A 14,913-nucleotide genomic window follows, 5' to 3' on the forward strand; every position below is an offset into this window, starting at 1 on the left:
ATCTGCTACCTGTCTGTCTGCCTACCCGGAGGCTCTGCCGTCACGTGCTGTGACCACCCGCCTGTCCAGAGACTTCTGCCCGCTCACCTGGGAGCGCTCATCTGTCGCCTGTCCGCTGGTCTTCCTGGAGGCTCCGCCGTCACATGCTGTGACCACCCGTTCATCCAGAGACTCTCGCCTGCTCACCTGGGAGCTCTCGTCTATCTTCAGCCGCCACAGGTCGTACCAACCCTATACCTAGAGACTGTCCCGTTCACTCAGAGACTGTGCCGTTCACTCAGAGACTGTCCCGTTCACTCAGAGACTGTCCAGGTCACCTCCTGTGACTGCCTGCCTGGTCGCCACCCGCTCCCTTACAAGGACCGCCCCCTTGTATTGTAGCCCAGAGGTTCCGCCTCCCAGACCCGTTACAGTTTGCTCGGGCCATGGAACCCGGTGGCACCCAAGCTCCCTCGCTCTCGGACCTGTGTCATGAACTGTCCCGTCAAAGGTACCAACAGGAGTCCATCCTGGGTCACCTGCGGAATGTCAATACTCGCCTGGATACTCTGACTGCTCCACCGACAACCTCCGCCAGTGCCATGTCTCGCAATCCGGCAGCTCCGCTGCCCACTAATACCATGGTATCCTACCCCGGACCCCAGCTTTCTGCACCTCCTCGCTTCGGAGGCGACTCCGTCCAGGCTCGGGGCTTCATAAATCAGTGCACCCTGCACTTTGAACTATTGTCCCACCAGTTTAACTCCGACCGAGCCAAAATTGCATTCATCATGTCCCATCTCACCGGGGAGGCTCTGGCCTGGCTAAATCCTCTATGGGAGAGAGGAGACCCCCTGGTGTCCAACTTGCCTGCTTTTCTCACGGCTTTCCGGAAAGTCTTCGACGAACCCGGACGGAAGACCTCATCCGCATCATCATTGCTACGCCTCCGTCAGGAAAGCCTCACCGTGGGCCAATATGCCATACGGTTCCGTACCCTTGCCTCGGAGGTGGCCTGGGATAACGACGCTCTGGTTTCCGTCTTCTGGGAGGGTCTGTCCGGCCGTATTAAAGATGAACTTGCCGGTCGGGACATTCCTACCACTCTCGATGACTTAATAACTCTCGCCACCCGGATTGACCTACGGTTCCAGGAGCGTGCCAGAGAGGTCACCCGTGAGAGGAGGTTACTACGTCTAGCTCCTACTTTTCAGAAACCCGTCACTCCTTCTGTCTCTAACCAGGTACACCCTCCTGAGCCTATGCAGGTCGACCAGACCAAGATGGTCAAGACCCGTCAGGACTTACGCCGTGCCGAGGGGACCTGCTTCTACTGTGGCAGTAAGGAGCACCGGATCCGTGCCTGCCCGGAGAGGTCGGGAAACGCCTGTGTCTAGGTTCGCTCAGAGAGGTCCACCTAGACAAGAATAAATCCTCTCCATCCCTGCTGTTGTCAGTTTCAATCGTCTACGGGGAGAACCGTTATTTCGAACTAGCCCAACTGGACTCTGGAGCAGCCGGGAATCTTATTTCACAGTTCCTGGTAGAGAAATACCGCATCCCCACCAAACCTCTGGCTGTACCCTTGTCTGTGGCTGCCGTGGATGGGGGGCTCTTACCACGCCCCATCCAACTCATCACCGAATCCATTACTCTGCAGGTGGGAATGCTGCATTCTGAAAGTATCTCCTTTCATGTTCTGCCTGGACTCTCTCACGCCCTCTTGCTAGGTCTGCCTTGGCTCCAGAGACATGCACCCGTGCTTGACTGGCAGACCGGAGAAGTCCTTCGCTGGGGACAAGACTGTCATAAGACCTGCCTGGTCCCCGTCCATCCCGTCCGTCCCTCTCCTACCCCAGCTAATCTACCTGGACTTCCGATTCCTTATTGGTTTTATGCTGCTGTCTTTAATAAAAAGGAGGCAGAGACATTACCCCCTCATAGACCATACGACTGTCCCATCGACCTGTTACCCGGTACTACTCCTCCCCGTGGGCGTATTTATCCTTTATCCGCTGCTGAGACCCGGTCGATGTCCGAATATATTGAGGAGAATCTGGCCAGGGGATTCATCCGGAAATCTACCTCCCCGGCGGGAGCAGGCTTCTTTTTCGTCAAAAAGAAGGACGGCTCTCTCCGTCCCTGTATAGACTATAGAGGCCTAAACCAGATCACGGTGAAGAATAAGTACCCCCTTCCGCTCATTCCAGAATTATTTGATCGTCTGAGGGGGGCTAGAATCTTCACCAAACTAGACCTCCGTGGGGCGTACAACCTGGTTCGTATCCGTCAGGGGGATGAATGGAAGACGGCATTCAACACCCGGGACGGCCACTATGAATACCTGGTAATGCCCTTTGGTCTCTGTAACGCTCCTGCCGTCTTTCAAGAGTTGGTCAATGACATCTTCCGGGACCTTCTCTACTCCTGCGTAGTGGTGTACCTGGACGACATCTTGGTCTTCTCTCCGGATCTCCAGACTCACCGGAGGGACGTTCGTCAGGTCCTGCTCAGGCTCAGGCAGAATCACCTCTTCGCTAAATACGAGAAGTGCCTCTTTGAGCAGACCTCGCTTCCGTTTTTGGGCTACATTATTTCTCAGACCGGCCTACGAATGGATCCAGAGAAACTGTCTGCCATCGAGAAATGGCCCCGACCGGAGGGGTTGAAAGCCATTCAGCGGTTCCTGGGCTTCGCCAACTACTACCGCCTCTTCATACCACACTTCTCTTCCCGGACTGCCCCAATTTCCGCGCTCACCCGTAAGGGTACTAATCCCAAACAGTGGCCGCCCGAAGCAGAAGAAGCCTTTCTTTCCTTAAAACAGGCCTTCTCTTCCGCCCCGGTGCTGCATCGCCCGGACGGCAATAAGCAGTTCTTCCTGGAAGTGGACGCCTCCTCCTCTGGAGCTGGAGCGGTACTTACTCAAAAATCTTCTTCCGGGAGGATGGTAACTTGCGGCTTCTTCTCTAAACTCTTCTCCTCCTCAGAGCGCAATTATTCCATAGGAGATCGAGAGTTATTGGCCATCAAACTGGCATTGGAGGAGTGGCGTTACCTGCTTGAGGGGGCTCTTCACCCGGTAATAATTTACACTGACCACAAGAACTTGGCTTACCTCCAGCATGCCCAGAGACTTAACCCGCGCCAAGCCCGGTGGTCCTTGTTTTTTGCTCGTTTTGATTTTGTCCTTCATTTTCGCCCGGCTGACAAAAACGTCAAGGCGGACGCCTTGTCTCGATCCTTTCTGGTATCTGATCTCGAGGAAGATCCGAAACACATCATCGATCCCGCCAAAGTAATGCAGGTGGCTCCCGTGAGTCTAAATCGTCTCCCTCCCGGAAAGACGTTCGTATCAGTACCTGATCGGGAGAAGATCCTTCACTGGGGTCACTCGTCTAAACTGGCTGGCCACGCTGGTCAGAAGAAGACCCTCCAGCTTATTTCCCGTCACTACTGGTGGCCTACCCTGCACAAGGATGTAATAGACTTTGTTTCTGCCTGTGTGTCCTGCGCCCGCAACAAGGTTCCGAGACATCTGCCAGCCGGTCGCCTCCTTCCGCTCCCAGTACCTGCTGCCCCCTGGCAGCATATTGCAATGGACTTCATAACTGACCTCCCACTCTCTGCCGGTTGTACGGTCATTTGGGTGGTCGCTGACCGCTTCTCCAAGATGGCTCATTTCGTTCCCCTACCAGGCCTCCCGTCTGCACCCGAGCTAGCTAGAGACTTTATTCGTCACATCTTCCGTCTTCATGGCCTGCCCCTCCACATCGTGTCGGATCGTGGGGTACAGTTCACCTCACGCTTCTGGAGAGCCACTTGTAAACTACTAGACGTCACCCTGGACTTCTCTTCCGCTTACCACCCACAGTCCAATGGTCAAGTGGAGCGGATCAATCAGAACCTGACCAGTTACCTCCGGCACTTCGTTAATGCCCACCATTCTGACTGGGTGGATCTCCTACCATGGGCCGAGTTCTCTTACAATAATCACGAGAGCGAATCCTCCTCCAAATCCCCGTTTTTTGTAGTCTTTGGTCAGCATCCTCGGATTCCTTTTCCTGTCTCCACCTCGGTGGACAACCCGGCTGCGGAATCTCTCGTTAGCAAATTTTCCTCCATTTGGGAGAGTACCCGATCCGCACTCCTTCAGTCGTCCGAACGGATGAAAAGACACGCTGACAAAAAACGCCTGGATCCTCCTCAATTTCGTCCAGGAGATAAGGTCTGGCTCTCATCTAAATATGTTCGACTCAAGATACCTTCTTACAAGTTAGGGCCTCGGTTCATCGGACCTCTGGAGGTCACCAGTCAGATCAACCCGGTGGCCTATAAATTGAAACTCCCGGCCAACTTACGGATCCCTAACTCCTTCCATGTATCTCTCCTCAAACCTGTGGTACTTAACTCTTTTTCCAAGTCTACAGGTACGCCTCCTGCTCCGGTTTCCGCTGAGGACGAGTTTGAGGTAGAGAACATTCTTGCCACCAAAAGGGTAAGAGGAAAGACCTTTTTTCTGGTAGATTGGAAGGGGTTTGGTCCTGAGGAGAGAACGTGGGAGCCCCGGGAGAACATCCATGCCCCTCTCATCCTAGCTAAATTTCTGTCTGGCCTAAAAAAGGGGGGGCCTAAAGGGGGGGGTACTGTAGTGCCGGCGTCCCTGCCCTCTGCTAGGCAGGGACGCTGCTCCCCTCACCGCTCTGCCCCGTGCCCGGCGTCCCTCTCCCGCTCTGCTGTCAGCGCGCGCTCCTTCCCGGCGTCCTCCTCCCGCTCTGCTCTCAGCGCGCGCTCCTTCCCGGCCCCTGTGCTTAGGGCGCGCGCGCGCTCCCCTCCTCTTAAAGGGGCCGCGCGCGTCGTCCTAAGGAGTCCCCGGCCAATGGCCGGAGGACTTCATCATATATAAGGCACCTCCTCCAAAATGGAGGTGCCCGAGCAATGTTGTTTGCACCTGTGTCTCACCTGTGCTTCAGCCCTCAGGTCCCGTTGCCAGTTACCTGCCAGTTACCTGTCAGATTCCTGCCTGATTACTTGCTACCTGTCTGCTAGTCTGAGGTCCGACGGTCTGCCTTACTACTCCTGTCAGTCTGTCTAAGGACCAGCCTGCCCGCTCACCTGGGAGTGCTTCTCCGCTACCTGCCTGCTTGCCTGCCCGGAGGCTCCGCTGTCACGTGCTGTGACCACCAGCTATTCCAGAGACTCTTGCCCGCTCACCTGGGAGCGCACATCAGCTACCTGCCTGCCTGCCTGAGGTCCGACGGTCTGCCTTCCAACTCCTGTCAGTCTGTCTATGGACCAGCTTGCCCGCTCACCTGGGAGCGCACATCTGCTATCTGCCTGCTAGCCTACCTGGGGGCTCCGCCGTCACGTGCTGTGACCACCTGCCTGTCCAGTGACTCCTGCCCGCTCACCTGGGAGCGCTCATCTGCTACCTGTCTGTCTGCCTACCCGGAGGCTCTGCCGTCACGTGCTGTGACCACCCGCCTGTCCAGAGACTTCTGCCCGCTCACCTGGGAGCGCTCATCTGTCGCCTGTCCGCTGGTCTTCCTGGAGGCTCCGCCGTCACATGCTGTGACCACCCGTTCATCCAGAGACTCTCGCCTGCTCACCTGGGAGCTCTCGTCTATCTTCAGCCGCCACAGGTCGTACCAACCCTATACCTAGAGACTGTCCCGTTCACTCAGAGACTGTCCCGTTCACTCAGAGACTGTCCAGGTCACCTCCTGTGACTGCCTGCCTGGTCGCCACCCGCTCCCTTACAAGGACCGCCCCCTTGTATTGTAGCCCAGAGGTTCCGCCTCCCAGACCCGTTACAGAGAGGATCCCCAAATCCAGGTGTGAAAAACTTGTAGCATCATTCCCACGAGGACTCATGGCTGTACTAGCTCTAAAGGGTGCTTCTACTCAATACTGAGCAAAGGGTCTGAATACTTATTATGACCATGTGATATTTCAGTTTTTCTTTTTTAATAAATTTGCAAAAATTTCTACATTTCTGTTTTTTTTTCAGTCAAGATGGGGTGCAGAGTGGACTTCAATGAGAAAAAAAATGAACTTTTTAGAATTTATCAAATGGCTGCATTGAAACAAAGAGTGAAAATTTTAAAAGGGTCTGAATACTTTCCGTACCCACTGTATCTCTAAGCTAAATTTAAGACACCTCAGCTCTGCACTATTATAAAAAGTTCTCTTTGAACGTCTAATATTTCTTCTTGAAACTCATCTAATAGAAAATATTGTCCCTTACGATAGTTTAGATTGCCAAGTGCCACCGAGCCCCATACTCTAATTACCCCAGAGAGGTTTCACCACTAGTTACTCATTTATTACTGATGAAGGCTGTTGAGTTTGATCATTTCAGTAGATATGTTATTGTCTATACTCAGTTTTTTACTTCAGTAGTTACTGCCCAAAATACTGATTTAACCCCTTCCTCTTGCCAGTTTTGTGTTCCTATCTGGGCCCATTTTTCAGATCTGATGTTTGTCCCTTCATTTTATGATAACTTTCGAATTCTTCACAAAAGATAATAAGAAACAAATGGAGGTTACAAATTATTTTCCAACTTCTCTTGAATCGGACAATACCCTATATATGGTTGTACACTACTATCTGGGCACATGGCAGGTTAAGACGGGAAGGAGCAACATTTAGCTATTTGAATGTAGATTTTGCTGGAATAGTTTGTAGACACAATGTAGTGGGGACGCTGTTCATGGTCACCTGGCAGCTCAAAACATGTCTACCACGAACAGGCTTGGCGCTATCTTCTCCGTTTTCCAGATCCCTGGGATCTGTCATCAGCCTTTAACACCTTCTCGACCTTGAACGTATCCATACATCCAGGTCGGTAAGTAGTTACTGACCTTGAACGTATGAATACGTCCAGGCGACTTTACGAGCTCAGAAGCTGTGCGCGCATGATCGCCGCCTGGTGTCAGCTTAGGGCACCGCTCCCGGCACTTTAACTCCCTAAATGCTGCGATGGACATCGATCGCAGCATTTAGAAGGCAGGCAGAGGAAGGGAGCCCCCTCTGCACTCTGATCTGCGCCCACGCTACATTGCCATGGTGAATCTATGTCGTCATGACAACACTCCGGTCACCAGAACTAGCAAACTTGTTACACCATGCTCAGAGCAAGTTTGTCTATCAGTGCAGCGCTGACAGTTTGTAAAGCTTAGCAATGCTCCTGCATCAAAAAGTGAAATAAATGTGGTATCGCTGTTCAAAAACTCAAATGACAGTCCTTCACTTCCAAGCCCTGCCGTGCACCCAAACAGTATTTTTGTCCACATATTGGACATCGGCGTACTCAGAAGAAATTGCACAACCAATTGCGTGGTGCAATTTTTCCTGTTACCCTTGTAAAAATGCAAACTTTGGGGCTGAAAGACATTTTTTGTGGGAAAATTGTGATTTTCTATATTTTCACAGCCTAACATTATAAACTTCTGTGAAGAACCTGGGGGTTCAAGATGTTCACCACACATCTAGATAAGTTTCCAGAGGGCTCTAGGTTCCAGAATAGTGTCACTTGTGGGGTGTTTCCATTGTTTAGGCACACCAGGGGTTCTACAAATGTGACATGGCATCACAAATTATTTCAGCAAATTTTACATTCAAAAAGTCAAATGACGCTCCTTCCCTTCTGAGCCCAGCCACGCCCAAACTGTGGGAAATATGGGAAATTTTATTTATTAACTATAATTTAAGGGCATAAAAATTAAAACTTTGAAAATTGCAACATTTTCAAAATTTACGCCAAATTGAAGAAATTTTACCACATAAAGTGACACTTGTCAGAATTGTAAAATTTGGCCCAGTAATGAAGGTGAAAACAGGCTTGGGTTGTAAATTAAAGGCGTTAACACCTATACATGGATCTGGACTGACACAGAGACCCACATGTTACACGCACGCCACTAGGTTCAGATAGCATTTAATAGCATTTAATAAGAAGCCGCACAGCCAGTGCAAGTTAAGTCTTATGAGCAACAGGCGCCAGTGACAAACTGTCCAGTATCCTTAGCAGCACAGCAGTTCACAGTCTTCCCAGTAGTACAGGACAGCACAGTTCTAATGCGAAGGCACATTAATGAACACATCATTCTTAACATCACAGTGAGATGGAGGAGGGGGGGAAGGTTTGCTGAGGTAGATGATCCCTGTGACACCATTTCTTCCAGTCCTTATCTTTCTGCCTGACAATACTCTGCACTGCTAGTTCAGGAACTCAAACTGACCTGTGCTTGGCTTCACTCCTGACTTGAATCCTTTTCACTTGCATGGGCGCTTCTGTGAGATACAGATCACACACACCACCTTTCTCTTTGGCTCCAGCCAGACAGTAAACAACTTCCCCACAATCCCCTTGGGGCTCTGATAAAACACTCCCCTTCTCCTGTGACTGTGTTAACCCCTCTAGTTGCTGGATGCTTCTGGAGCAGAACACTTCCTGTCTCATGTGCTTGTGTTACTTCTAATAGTTGCTGAATGCTTTTAAAGCAACAGCACTACTTCTGCATGTCACACATAGGCTTGAACCACGGTGTTACCTGCTGTTCTGTGGAGTGATATGACAAGAAGAGTGGTCAGAACCAGAAGGGTTGAGAAGATACAAAATCAGAAGACACGAGTAGTTAGTAAACGGGTCAGGATCACAACAGGTAACAAATACACAAGCCGAGAGAGGAGCACAGAGGACTGAACCAGAGAAAAACAAGGCAGTATCTGGCAACTTCTGGCAATATGCTTCGAGCTTTAGTAGGGTGTGGTGTTTTCCAATTGGCTGAAGCAGGAAGAAGATTACTTCAGCTTGACAGCACACACACTCATACTGCAAGACTGGATGGTACTACTGGTTCCAAGCATCCTAATCTTAGTGGCTGTACAGAGCCCGCGCCGCCCAGAGCTTCTGGTTCCAACATCTCCTCCATCACCAGCGCCACCTGCAGAATTAATAAGGCAGCTCCTGGTGACAGAAGCAGACGTTGCAGGAGCAGATCCCAGAGGAGATGGGACACATCTTTTGCAGAAGCCCTAATATAACAAAATGGCAGAAAGCCAGGGAAGTAGAAATCCCCATAATGTGACACCATTTTGAAAATGATAACCCTCAGTGAATTAATCTATAGGAATATTGACTATTTTGACTCCACAGGCATTTTCCAGAAATTAGCACAGAGTGGATGCTGGAGAGTGAAAATTGCACATTTTCCATGTTATTACTCAACACATAGTGCCCAGATTGTGCTACAGGAGAAACACACACTGTAAATTTAAGTGGGATGGATGCTATGTGGTTTAGGTACACTGCAAGGCTCAGAAGTGAGTGGAGATTTAACTTTGAGAGGAGGGTTATTGTTGAATTGGATTATGGAAGCCATGTTGCTTTTCAAGAGCCTTTGAGCCACTAATAATGTGGAAACCTCTGTTTTTCCATTGAAGAGATGTTGGACCTTAGTGGGGAACTTTTTTTTTTTGCTGGATGAATAGAAGTTTTTATTGGTATTATTTTCGCCTACATAAAATTGTTTGGTATCTTTTCATTCCATATTTGGGAGGCAGAATGAACAAATAGTTGAACACCACGCTCTACTGGTTCATCCTATGAGGTTTTCTATTAGACTTTGAACTGTCATCATCTTGATGAATAATTACATTTTTATGGACAGTTTAAGTAGAAATGTTCAAAAATATAAAATTCAAGAATATTTAATTCAAAAATAATAATTGGTTTTATTCTTGGCAGTTGACTGTACCGGGAGATCAGAGGGACAGCTGACATCTTCAGTTTTCAAATCAGATGATTTTGAGATCCCACAGGATACAACTGAAATGAATGCCATTACTTCAGATATACCATCATCTCTTCACAGCAAAGATCTGTCATCTAATCCTTTGAAGCCGTTCCTATCTTCTGATTCATTACCGACTGCTAAGGAAAATCAAAGTAGCAAAATAAGCATTAAAAAACGAATTGCTCCTAATGCAAAGAAGCCATTTTCACATTCAGAATATGGAAATAGTTTTCCCCTTGAAACATGTTTTCTTAAACATCAAAAAATTCACACAGCAAAGAATAGATTTTTTTGTTCCAAGTATGGAAGATGTTTTAACAAGAAATCAGATCTTGTTAGTCACCAGAGAATTCACACACAGGACAAGCCATTTTCATGTTCAGAATGTCAGAAATGTTTTACAGAGAAATCAACTTTTATCAGACATCAGAGAACTCACTCAGAGGAGAAGCCATTTTCATGTTCAGAATGTGGGAAATGTTTTAAATGGAAAACGAATATTGATAGCCACCAAAGAATCCACAGAAGGGAGAAGCCTTTTTCATGTTCAGAATGTGGGAAATCTTTTACAGAGAAGTCAAATCTTATCAAACATCACAGAACTCACACAGGGGAGAAGCCATTTTCATGTTCAGAATGTGGGAAATGTTTTGCAAAGAAATCAACTCTTAATACACATCAGAGAACTCACACAGGGGAGAAGCCATTTTCATGTTCAGAATGTGTAAAATGTTTTAACCAAAAATCAGGTTTTGTTAAACACCAGAGAACTCACACAGGGGAGAAGCCTTTTTCATGTTCAGATTGTGGGAAAGGTTTTATACAGCAATCACATCTTAATACACATGAGAGAGCTCACACAGGGGAGAAGCCTTTTTCATGTTCAGAATGTGGTAAATGCTTTACGAAGAAATCAAATCTTATGAACCATCACAGAACTCACACAGGGGAGAAGCCTTTCTCGTGTTCAGAATGTGGAAAATGTTTTAATCAGAAATCAGATTTTGTTAAGCACCAGAGAACCCAAACAGGGGAGAAGCCATTTTTATGTTCAGAATGTGGGAAATGTTTTGCAAAGAAATGGACTCTTAATACACATCAGAGAACTCATACAGGGGAGAAGCCATTTTCATGTTCAGAATGTGGAAAATGTTTTGCAAGGAAATCGACTCTTAATACACATCAGAGAGCTCACACAGGGGAGAAGCCTTTCTCATGTTCAGAATGTGGAAAATGTTTCAATCAGAAATCAGATTTTGTTAAGCACCAGAGAACCCACACAGGGGAGAAGCCATTTTCATGTTCAGAATGTGGAAAATGTTTTGCAAAGAAATCGACTCTTAATACACATCAGAGAACTCACACAGGGGAGAAGCCTTTCACATGTTCAGATTGTGGGAAAGGTTTTATACCGAAATCAGATTTTGTTAAACATCACAGAACTCACACAGGGGAGAAGCCTTTTTCATGTTCAAAATGTGGGAAATGTTTTAACCAGAAAGTGCATCTTGATAGCCACCGGAGAACCCACACAGGGAAGAATGCTGCAACTATACCCAACTGGTCGCTGTAGAGACTAGAAAGGCCCTAGCTGCACAACTGAAACACCACCTTGGACGCAGTTGAGGAGTTTCTCGTACCTTCTGAAGAACCAGAGGGGAGGAAGCAACACACTGTCAACAAGGGGAAATGAAAGTGTGAAGTAAGATATGAAAACCCTGAGTGAGAAACTAGAACACATTCATATAGGGAAAAGAAGGCAAGCTAATGAGAACCAAAAATAAAATGAACAAGTATAACTTCCCAGAAACCTAATAGTGGTAGAAGGAAATTATACTGGGAGGGACAGCAAACAGATCAGGAGGATAGTTTCTCCTTTGTGGTGAAACGTCCAAAAGTCATCCTCACCCACAATTATTTGAATTTTATAACAATATATATCTACAGGAGACTGGTACAGCAATGGGAAGTAAAATAGCTCTACAGTATGTAAATCTTTTAATGGTCAAGCTTGAAAGTGACTTCTTGTCCTCATGTCCCATCAGGCCTCTTGTCTACTACCGTTACATTGACGATATTTTAATCCTCTGGACAGAATCCGAGCAACAGCTAAACATTCCATGAACACTTTAATCAATTTCATCCCACCATCAACTTATCACTCAACTACTCATTCCTGTACTGAAATTAACTTTTTGAACACCTTTATTAAGGTACAAAACAATGAAATAGAGACGTCCCTGTACCATAAGCCAATTGACCGTCCAACATACCTTAAATGGGTCAGTTTCCATCCAAAACACAAAAAAACTCTATGGTCTATAGTCAAGCCATCAGATACAATCAGATATGTTCCAACCCTATGGACAGAGACAAACACCTTGGTGGCCTCAGACCTTTTTAAACCAGAGCTACCATCCAAGAACAATTGAAACCAGATTGCAAGAGCCACCAGAATATCAAGGAATCATCTCGTACATTTCAGAACTAAACAAGAAAGCAACCTGGTGCCTCTAGTAGTCACCTACAATCCAAATCTCGAGGTGCTAAGGGGAGCTGCATGGAAATTACAACCATTATTACAAAAAGATGCCCGCTTACAATCTATATTTCCAGATCCCTCACTTCTGGTGTTTTAGGCAGCCCCCAAATCTAAAAAGCATCATTGTGAGAACCTCCCTGTCCTCTCCAACAGCTACAGGAACCTATCCCTGCAACCAGAAAAAATGTAAAACCTGTTCATTTATAATGACCATGGACAAGATAAAGATTCCCAACTCACATCAGGACCACAAGACCCCAGGTACAGGTACTGCTGCATCACATCTAATGTAGCGTGCTTAATTATATGTACCAAATGTCCAGCTTGGGGGTGTGTATATGGGGAGACAGGGCTAAAACTTAGAACAAGGATGAATTCTCATCGCCACACAATAAAAGAAAAAGGAATAGATCTACCTTTGGCCGAACATTTTTTATTCCTGATCACCTGATCACAGCATCATGGACATAAAATTACTTATATTAAAAGGTAACTTCAAATCTCAGAGAGACAGAAAAATTTGGAGATACAAACTTATGATAATCTTTGACACACTCACAGAGCAGGAATTAATGTGTTGCATGGATTTATGTCTTTCCACATCAACTAAGGAATGTGCTCCTCAGACCATTTGGGGGGTATCACAATCATGGACCAGACCTCAATCACAGGGCAATAAAACTTTCATACTCCTTATCTATGAATTGTTCCAATATTCACGGCCACAACTGCTTTTCCCTCTCCCATACTAATAGTTCTGCTTCACATCACTTGTCTTATCTATGGCATTATTCCTGTGCCCTGTTGTGTATAAATATGTGACTCCAGATTTTGTGTTATACTATGTCTGATGAAGAGACCTGAGTAGTCTTGAAGGTTTGCAATTTGCTACGATCTTTTCAGTTAGCCATTAAAAGGTATCAACCACTGAAGACTCTCAAATTTTAATATTTTTCTCCAAACAGCAATATTAAGATCTTTCCACAAGTGTTCAATGGGATTTAGATCTGGACTCATTGCTGGTCACTTCAGAACTCTCCAGCACTTTGTTTCCATCAATTTCTGTGTGCTTTTTGAAGTATGTTTGGGGTCATTGTAATGCTAGAAGACCCATGAACTAGAACACAAACCTAGCTTTCTGACACTAGGCACTACATTGCCACACAAAATTCTTTGGTAATTTTCCGATTTCTTGATGCCTTGCACACAGTGAAGGCACCCAGTGACAAAGGCAGCAAAACAACTCTGAAACATCTTGGAGCCTCTGCCATATTTGACTGTAGGCACTGTGTTCTTTTTTTTGTAGGCTTTATTCTATTTTTGGTAAACAGTAGAATGATGTACTTTACCAAAAATCTCTATCTTGGTCTCATCTGTACACAAAACGCTTCCCCAGAAGGATTTTGGCTTACTCATGTACATTTTGGCAACTGCAGTCTAGCTTTTTTATGCATCTGTGTCAGCAGTGGGGTCCTCCTGGGTCTCCTGCCATAGCATTTTATTTAATTCAAATGTTGATGGATAGTTCATGCTGGCACTGATGCGCCCTGAGCATGCAATACAGCTTTGGAACTTTACTGGGGCTGCTTATCCCCCATCTGGACTATCCTGCATTGCAACATTTCATAAATTTTTCTCTGCTGTCCACATCTAGTGAGATTAGCTTCAGTGCCATGGGTTGTAAATTTATTGATAATGTTGCGCACCATGGACAAAGAAAATCTAGATATCTGGAGATAGATTTGTAACCTTGAAATTGTTGATATTTTTCAACAATTTTGGTTCTCCAGTCCTCAGACAGTTCTCTCCTCTTTCTGTTCTCCATGCACACAATGCAAAGATTGAATCAACTTGTCCTTTTTTTTATGTGGTTTCAAGTGTGATTTTCATGTTGCCCACACTTGTTACTTGCCACAATTGAGTTTGAACTGGCTTCACATGCTTGAAACAAAGTTGTTTATCATCAATTTTGGCAAGGTGCCAACAATTTTGTTTGGCCCATATTTGGGGTTTTTGTGTGAAAATATGTTCAATTTGCATTTTTTTCTCTTTTTTTGTGTTGTTCCAATACACATAAAGGAAATAAACGTGTATAACAAAAAGTGTTATTGCAATAATTTTATAGGAGAATTACTTGATTCTCTGGAACAATTTCAAAGGATCCAACACTTTGACCATGACTTGTTTTTTGTTGCCTTTTTAATTTGTTGCAGAATTTCATCCTCTACATCTTCAGCTATATTAGGATGCTTGTAGCAAACTCCAATTAGCAGCTTTCCATTATTGCCATTTCCATGTACATTTACCCATACTGACCCTACATTGTCGAAAGCTCCCCCCAATGTCGTCGTTGAGCACAGGTCTTAAGTTGGATTTACCTTTTTTTCTTTCCTAACCATTTGAATGTAGTGTAACTGTGGCACCCCAGGGGTCTGGTTTCCACAGTAACAGCAATGTTATGTCTCAGAGCAGGTGGGAGGTCTCTTGGTCAGGAATCCTATGCATGCCACACCTCCTGCCCAGTCCTGGGAGGGGAAGGACTTCCCCTATATAAACCTGGGGCTGAGGCAGGGTTAGTGAGAAGAGTAG

The 14,913-nt window shown here is 46.4% G+C and overlaps 2 protein-coding genes across 2 annotated transcripts in view; one reads left to right on the plus strand and one right to left on the minus strand.

Annotated features, from left to right (window-relative positions):
- The window catches only part of LOC141178592 (uncharacterized), a 29,162-nt gene extending 15,953 nt beyond the window's left edge, over window positions 1-13,209 (plus strand). Inside the window, exon 7 of the mRNA XM_073660473.1 lies at window positions 9,734-13,209. Coding sequence (XP_073516574.1) covers window positions 9,734-11,355 — 1,622 coding nt within the window. The 3' untranslated portion in view covers window positions 11,356-13,209. The remainder of the gene's footprint in view (window positions 1-9,733) is intronic.
- Window positions 1-14,913, minus strand: part of LOC141178593 (uncharacterized) — a 328,452-nt gene that overhangs the window by 174,415 nt on the left and 139,124 nt on the right. The gene's annotated exons all lie outside the window — the stretch shown is intronic.

This window comes from Phyllobates terribilis, unplaced genomic scaffold (assembly GCF_046119375.1).
Source record: "Phyllobates terribilis strain yellow unplaced genomic scaffold, ASM4611937v1 Scaffold_29__1_contigs__length_15306474, whole genome shotgun sequence".
Classification (NCBI taxonomy): domain Eukaryota; kingdom Metazoa; phylum Chordata; class Amphibia; order Anura; family Dendrobatidae; genus Phyllobates; species Phyllobates terribilis.